Source organism: Cryptomeria japonica, chromosome 11, assembly GCF_030272615.1.
Source record: "Cryptomeria japonica chromosome 11, Sugi_1.0, whole genome shotgun sequence".
Classification (NCBI taxonomy): domain Eukaryota; kingdom Viridiplantae; phylum Streptophyta; class Pinopsida; order Cupressales; family Cupressaceae; genus Cryptomeria; species Cryptomeria japonica.
In genome coordinates this window covers 484,772,899-484,781,763 of record NC_081415.1, presented here as the reverse complement: position 1 = coordinate 484,781,763, position 8,865 = coordinate 484,772,899, and the positions used below count along the sequence as shown (strand labels likewise).

Sequence of the window (8,865 nt, the reverse complement as noted above, 5' to 3'; positions counted from 1 at the left end):
AAATATTTATTTAATTAGACATGACAATTTTGAGTGTCTACACCTGGTGTACGGGGTTTCTGGTCCCCTCAAAACCTGTTTTCCCTTAATAAAAAACAATAAAATATGCTTCATGAGCTTATCTAATGTAAACAAAAAAAGATAGTATTGTACCAAATAACGATGCCAAATCAAAACTATAAACATGAATACAAATAGGGGAAAGATGCTCAAGATATAAAATGTACAAGAGAATCCTTGCCTTTAAAATTAAGGTGAGACTAGAATAAAATATAGGATTATGTTAATTGTCATAATCATATGATATGAGACACAAAGAGAAAAGTATAATATGTGTACCTTATACAAGACCTAAGTAAACTTAAGAGTTGGGTGTGAATAGGTCCTAGAAGGAGACCAATTAGCAAATAATCAATTTCACATTTAATAACCCTTGCAAAATATTAGATAAAGTTTGAAGACTTTCTTTTTAGTTCTAATTGAAATTTGTAAAGAATGTAAAATAGAGAAATCGAGTATACCAAAATGTTTACCAAAAAACACAACAAACTGAAACTCAATTCCACATATGTGGAAGAAACATTAAATAGTGGTAGCTAGATGATTTTATTATTACTTTTTTTACATAAGTGGGCTATGGGTAAATGGTTGTGAAAAAATCACCCTAATAGAGAAGACTAAGGAAACTAAGTTTCACATGGAAGGTAACACAAGAAATAAAAGTTTCCAAATGAGACTATGCAACCTAGTATGCCATCACCTCGTAAACCATAAATATTGGAAATCAAAGGGAAGAAGGTTCTAATTCTACCAAGACAAAGGAATTAGCACTATTATTTTGATTTTACTTAATGCATAGTCGTAATAGGTGGTTTATTCTTTTATTTGATAACATGCCATTTTGTGTGGCATTCTCTCTACATTTAACAAATATTCAAATATGAAATTGTTGTCGGTTCATCATTCCTCCCTTGACAATAAAAGCCTCACAACACCCTTCTTAATAGTGAAAACTATAAATAGTGTGTGAAGGAAGAAATGAGGCAAACTTTGATAATATATTTGTCCCAAGTTTAATTGTCTTATATTTTATTAGAGCTATTGATTTTTCAATGGAAAGGAAGGGTGCAAACTTCCAATTTCAAATTGTGAAAGTTGTTAAAGAAGACATTGGGGCCTCTAATATTTAACACTTTGTGACTAATTCAATGCATGGATGTAAGTTACTTGGCTTATTAGGGAAAGGTGGCTACAAACACATTTTCTAAACCCCATGTTATGATCATGCATCCAACAACACATTAAAATCATTAGGAAGATATGTTAAGTGGAGATAATGGTAGTAAAAGCTAGAGATGTATATATGTTCATTTACAACCATCACATCTCATTTTTTTTGTTCAAGATAATTTCAAGTAAAGAAATCTTCAAGCTTATAGATATTGTATATTCTAGCTACTTCATTTTGTTAAAGAGAATACTTGAGTTGGAAGAGCCTCTGCAATTAATAGTGGTCAACTACAATTGGGGTTGATAGCTAGAGGCTAGCACAATAGGATGAATAAGTGTAAAACAAAATATCCTTGATGATGATTGCAGATTTATATGAAGAAATAAGAAATTATTTAACAAAATAATTTATTAATGTTTTAACTGATAAAATTATGTTCCTTATTTGTAATAGAATTCACTCTTTTTGATTTGAGTTTATTTTAATTTATAATTTTGTAACCTTTTTGCACTTGCAAATAGGATTTCTCCTTTATGTCACCTATTGTACAAATCATAAGATATGTTAAGATAAAACCTGCATGCCTTTGAGAGATTTATAAGACACTCGATAGCACACTTGGACAAAAAAGAAAGGCATTCATAGTATTGATCCTACTTTGAGATTTGATAAGGAGAATATTAGGCCCATTGTGATACAATTATAAAACATTGTGAACACTGCACTTCATATGGAAACCTATTCTCTAAATCTCAAATAATATGTAGGAAGGATTAAAAAAGTGCATCCATCTCATGGAGAAGAATTGAAAGAAAGGCTTCTAAATTTCCTATAAAAAATGTATACTAATGAGGGTCAACTATTGTAACACATCAGCTAGTCTTTTTCATTCCTTGTAATTCAACGTAAAGAAAACTAAGATAATGACAGATAAAGCTACATGTTAGCTTAAATTGACATTATTAAATGGTGAATGTCACATGGTTAGGATGTACGAGAGTTGATGGTGCTTTCGTTTAGCCCACTTTCACTAGTTGCCAATTATTTTTTTTGCAAAGAAGAATTGGTTCACATATAAATTCATTCAATCAATCAAGCAGAACCTTTACCTCTAATTGATCGAAGAAATTGGTGATTGCTCATAATGTCTTGCAACTACAAAATCAATAGAGAATTTCAATAAACAATTTTATTTTAGTAGAAGTTTGTTTAAGTTCAAACTTCATAGAAATCTTATGATAATGGGAGAAAAATATTCTAGATTATTGTAACAAATTCTTTTGCATTGGATCAACCAAAGAATTGCATGTATTAATATTGAATTTATCTAAATATTTGGCAGTCATTCTTGAAATTTGAAATTAGAAGGCTAAATAAGTTAGCATAAAATCTAAATTACATGGGATACTTCAAAAGTAATTATCAAGTGAGTCACACAATTAAAAGAACCAAGTTAATCAACATCCAAGAAATCCTTCAATCTTTGAGAATAAATAGTATTTATAGCAGACCTCTTTAGAAAGTATTAGTTGCTCTATAAATTGATAAATCCAAAAGTTAAGAGATTATTTTATTTACATTTGTTCACATGTCCCCTTCAAACCACTCATTATTATGTCCAATAGCTAGCATTTATCCTAGAATTTGACATAGCTGGACCAAAACTTATATTCAATTGTTCATTTTTTTGAGACTAATAAAATGATTCCATAAAATTAAGGGTAAAACACATAGCATGAATTATGATTTATCAATCTATATTTAATTGATGAATACACATATTATGTCTAAATTTTTGTAGCTCATACTTTAGATTTTATATGTGGTCACTAAAAATAACCTCTAAATTGTTTTTCTAAGAATGAGTTGCACAAATACAAACTAACAAATGCACATTTGAATGTGAATTGTATGTATAATCTTTCTCCGAATTAAAAAGCTAGATTTTAAGAAAATAATAAAAATAAAGACAAATAGTAAAAACAATCAAATACCTAAAATTAATGAGTGATTTATAATAAAAATGGATAACCCAAACTAATCTTTTGAATTTATATTGAAAGAGTGGATAATTTAGATCGAACCTGAAAATGGTAAGATGATCTAATCTGTGATAACAGTAATAAGTTTTAAAGGTTTTGATTTAACCCTAAGTTTACACAGTTCTCGTGGCTTGTCTAAGCATGCATGTCTGCCAGGGCAATTGCAGCTACACCACTTGACAAAATTCCTCTATTGTTTATTGATGGATGTCCATACCCTATTCCACGTCTGAGATTAATTAATACAGATATTCAGGTATTTTTTGGTTAACCCTTTAATACAGAGACTGCCATGAAAGTCATCTGGACGAGCACATATGAATGTAATGGACATTTTCCAATTTTTTTATTCCAGGCAGAAGAAAGTCCAACCATTGTTAACATCTTACAATTCAAAATATTCATTGCATTTCCATTAACAATCAGTTTGACCAGATATGTATAAAACCATTTTCATTGCCTGTATAAACTTCATTTCTTTCTTCGTCATAGAAAAATGCAGTAGTGTTTTCAAGTACGTCTTGAACGGTGTTCTGCATCAGTGATAGATTAGATCGATTCCTGCAACTTTTACCTACATCTGAGTCGTTGCCACCAATCTTAGCGCAACAATTACCAGTCAAGGTGTTGATAATGTTTATTGAACACTCTCTTTTATCAGACTTACGGATTTTGTTATAAGAAAGGAAAAGCTCTTCGTCATGAGTCAACTGAACCATGCAACCAGGAAAAATTTGTAGCAAGTGGTTTCTGTAAGATGCAACCACCTCTCCTTGCAAATTCCATACAAAAACCATCCCACTGTGAAATGTCAAGAATAATCGTTTCCCATGGAAGAAAATAAATGATGAATGCTTCTCAAGCTCTTGTTTTCTCAACTCAATCACCTTTCCACTCTGAACATCAACCATTTGCAGGCATTCCTTCTCTTGTTTTACGAATATCTTGTCATGAAACAGTCCAACAAAATGTACCGTCTTATTGGGTACTAATGCATGATGAAAAGATTTCAAAACTTTGCCATCCTCTATAGATAAGATCTTCACAGGAAGACTGCTTCCACAAGCAGTTTTTTTAAATGCTAAGAGCATTAGACCAGAACTGATGATTATATCTACAATTTCTTTGTCAGATATGGAGTACAAGAGTTCGTAGTTTTTCAAATCAAACACCTTGTAAATATGATGTTTAGCTGAAAACGTAAGAACTTTCCCATTGATTTTATCAAACCTTACGGAATCAGGGCAAATCAGTTTTTCACCCTCGAACAAAGCAAAGCCAGAATCTGGCTGAGCTCTTCGAATGCACTCAAGTGGGATTGTTCTGCACTTGATAATTGGAAATTTACGGGAAGAATGAGCTGAAATTGTGATGAAAGAATTGTTTTCGTTGTTATGGTACAGCCTTAGAATTTGTTCCGGTGGATTTATTAAATTCAAGTAGCAAAGCTTTTTATTTGTGTGTCTATCAAATGCAGCACAAAGACCTGATTCTGCCAAAGCAAATATGATGCTGCGAGCTGAAACTATTTGTATAATCTCCGATGGTTGATCTGTATCAAACTTTTTCTGCAACTGAAAATTGCGGAACTTGATCCCGGAATGAGCATTTCTTATGCCCACCCTCTTACCAATCTCACGACTCTCGAGTTTGTGGGCAATGTTGTAAACTTCTGAACAACGCTTCCCTTTCTCTGCCATTGTCTTATACGAAAATTTATTCGCTACAGTCGTGTATATTGTTATGTCACAGAGAATGTTAGAAATCTATTTCGAATAGAAATGTTTTCAATTCTTTCTTTTATATCACTTTGAAAACAAAGGGAATGTGAGAACTAATTCGCCGACCTATGTTTTTCTTATATATTTTTATTTGTGACCCAGCTTCTTAAAAGTTATGTTAGTGATAGTAGCTATTAGAAATGATGAGGTTGATTAAGGTAGGTTGGGGGTTAAAAAATGTTCTAGTGTAAATATAAGAAGTATAAAGATTTGTGGTTATCTTTATATTAAATAGAAGTGAATTTTTCTATTTTCTTATGTCTTTGGAGTTTCAATAGCAAGGAGGTATTTTGATTTCCTTCTCAATTATTATATGTTCTTTCATCTTTATCTCTTTCTTTTCTATGGTTGAGAAGGTTAATTTTCACTTTGTCAAAAGTAAGTTACCTAAAAAATCAACTTCTTTAACAATAGTTTGAGCTTTCATCAACCTTTTCCAATTGGCGTCAATGCTTTCTTAACTCAATTGGAATCTACACCAAGAGTCAAAGATCCTCTACAAAATGTGTCTAACTCCATTACCACTCTATTAGGCTATGCTCTACTTTGAAGATTTATATGGATTTAAATGTTTGAGCCTCATAGTGCTAGAATATGGATATCTATGGCTTGAGGGTCCAAAATCTTTGCATATAAAATTTTGCTATGCAAACAAGGCTATTTTGTTGTTATTCTAGAAATTATAGAAGAATAAGACACCATCTTCCAAGGATGTTCATGGTCCATGGTCTGAAGCACTCTGTTATTTAATTTAAGGTTAAATCATTTTAGCCATCTTAGAATATTCTATTTTGAGGTGCTTGGACACTTGTCAAGAGCTGTAAGAGAATATATGATAATTATGATACTCATTATTGTTATGTTTTTGATAAAGATAAACGGGTTTTACATGGACCCGAAACCAAAAGTTTTACAATAGCTGACCATCAGCCAAACCAACATGAAACAACATCAAAACAGGGGAGCAACCCCGAGCAGTCACGAAAACAAAGGAAACACAAACAAACAAGACAAAACAAAAGAAAAAGCTCTCAATTAAGAGAGCCCCAGATCCTTGTTCTCTTGGATGGAAATCCTGTTGATTTCCTCCAGCTCCTCCATAATGAATCTGGAGATACCCTTGTTGCTTCTTATGCTCCTAGTTCTGGAACTAGGTCCAGTGGTTTTGATATCTCCAGCAGCCATATCATCTCCTCCAAGATCTTTCATCGGTTCACTATGATAGGATCTATAATCAGCAACCATGGCATTAATCTTTTCAAGCCCCTCAATGCTATTGTTCATGGCTTCTTTACTAATGTCGACCAGGTTCTTGAGATTTTTCTTAATCTCTGCCATGGATTGCTCCACCTTATCAATCCTTTGTTCATGATTGCATTTCATCACCTCAACATTTTGGGAGAGTTTTTGTGTCATAATCATGAGTTTCTCTGGTTTGTTGGGCTTAGCGGAAGCAGTGAATATATCAATTATCTCTTTAACCCCCATTTTGAGGGTATCAATTTCATGCTCAACCCACTTCCAATAGCTCTCCCGGCTTCTGGTAGCTTCCATTACTAGATTCATCAGATTACCAGTCTTTTGATTCCCATAGTTCTCTTCATTGGCTATGGTCCCCTATTTTTCTTTCAGGGCATTGATAGGAATGTCCAGTTTAATCCCTTGGTCCGTAATCTTCAGGTTGTGGTCCTTAGCCACCAACTTTTTCTTTTTGGTGAGGGGCTCGGCCTTGGAGATCAAATTGTTGGTGGTTTTGTATTTGCTAGCCGCCCATCTGGGAGGATTCTTTCTACCGAACGTCCCAGGAGTGACCATCATCTCCCCTTCATCTGCAGGTTCATATTCAAGGTCATCAAGAGGAACCCCACTTTCTTCCAGGTCCATTTCCGAGTCAGAGACATCCTGGATATTGTCTGTAGGCCACTCTCAACAAGAGGGGGCACAATTTCAAGGGATTTAGCATGCTCCATGATAAGGATAATAAGTCCCTCATCGAGAACAGGGTTGTTAGGGTTCTCCAAATGTTTTTCTAGGCTATTTTGAAGGGAGGAGGCCAGATAGAAGGGAACAAAGATGATTTTACCATGCCTAAAATGATTTAAGATAGTGAAATGGTAGGAAAAGATGCTAGCATACCTACCATCGAGATTAATATACCTCATTATAAACTCAGCCATGTCAGCCCAGGGGGCCATGAGGTCTTTTCTATTATAGCTGCCATCGGCCATCTTGGTGACTCTGGAGGGCTCCTTTTCTTTGTCAAAGAAACTCGACAAGTCCTCCTCCTTGATTTTCCTATCCTTGTAAAATCTTTTGCTAGCCGTAGCCAGACCAGTGACCACCGCCACCAAAGTTTTGTCAATCTGATGATCGGCACCATAAGCCATGAGACTCCCTTTTTTCCATCTGTTAATAAGGGCCTCCATAAGAAGAGGAGAGGGGTTGTGAAGCTAGTCCAAGTAGGGGACGAGACCTCCATCGATGACTTCCTGCGAGACATCTTTGTTCTTCTTCCACTTCTCGCAAGTAGAGGGCTCTTGTCTATTCTTATCCCCTCCCATTATGCTCCTAGTCACCAAATAGTAGGAGATGGGGCTCACCAAGGAGGGCACCAACCAGTCACAGAAAATGGGCCACACCCACAGAATATCCAAACAGTAGGAAATCCAATCGCCAAGGAGGTTTCTAGATATTTGATTAGGGAAAACCAAAAAGAGTCATTTCCCCATCAACTCAGTCATGTCATGATGAGAGATCATTGATTGACGCAGTAATCATTACGTGCCATCTGTAAGAGAATCTATAATATTCTTATCCCCTCCCCATCAACTTAGTCATTGTTATGTTGACAACTGTAAGAGAATCTATAAGAAAATATTTTGGGAGGTGGATGTGAGTTTTTCCAGGTAGTTTTGCTACCTATTTTTTGGTGATACCATAGTGGTATCCATCCTCACAAACTCTTATAAATTGGTGCCTTGAGCTATTATTCTTCATTCAATCTTGTTCAGTTTGTAAGGTAAGAGAGTGGTGTTGGGTTTTATAGAGGTCTACAAAGAAGTGTATTGTTTTTGTATTCTTAATTGGATTAGTAATATACTATATACTTGCCTCACTTTTTGTGGTGGATTTTTTTCCTGAAAGGGTTTCTCCATGATGTAAATTTGGTGTTTCATGTGCAATGGTTTTCTTATTCTCATTTTTATTCTACAACCACTATGTTAATGGTTAATCTTTAGTTTTAGATTTGCAATAAATTTGAGTTTAAGTTCATATTGCAATCCTTCTTCACCTATTTTTACAACATTAATTTCTTAACATTTTACTTAATACCTCCAAGGTTGTTTTTAATGCCAACAAATACTTGATAATACTATATCAACACTTCTCTTAGAAATAGAATCTTTTTTGAATTCTTGAGTTTGTTCACAAAGTTTTTAGCTCGTTTAAATATCCTAGTATCCTATGAGTTTCAAATAGAATAATGCTAACTACTAGTTATCTTAAGTCCTAACTTTCACACTATGACATTAATGAACAAGAATCAAACCTACATTTTTTTGTGCTACAAAAGTACCATCAAGCAAGATACATAGCACAATTGTGTGCTGAAGGTTCCATTACAACATGTGATGACACGCTTGACACACACACCAATGTACATGACATGGTGTCGCAAGTGGAAAAATATAATACACCATGGGACATCGAGGAGAGAAGATATTCAAAACCATTGGTACAACATCCAAATATTTCTACCAAATCAGTATCCAAATTCTAATAGGATATGGAAATCAAAAAATTCCAATTA

At 34.1% G+C, this 8,865-nt stretch overlaps 1 protein-coding gene across 1 annotated transcript; it reads right to left on the bottom strand.

The window, feature by feature from the left end:
- Positions 1–3,695: 3,695 nt before the first annotated feature.
- On the bottom strand, positions 3,696–4,973 carry LOC131032428 (uncharacterized). The gene has a single exon (XM_057963394.2). The coding sequence runs from the start codon at positions 4,971–4,973 to the stop codon at positions 3,696–3,698; it is 1,278 nt and encodes a 425-aa protein (XP_057819377.2).
- Between the last annotated feature and the right edge of the window lie 3,892 nt (positions 4,974–8,865).

Bases quoted from the DNA above. Each gene is read 5' to 3' on its own strand.
- LOC131032428 (XM_057963394.2), bottom strand. From the start codon at position 4,973: ATGGCAGAGAAAGGGAAGCGTTGTTCAGAAGTTTACAACATTGCCCAC.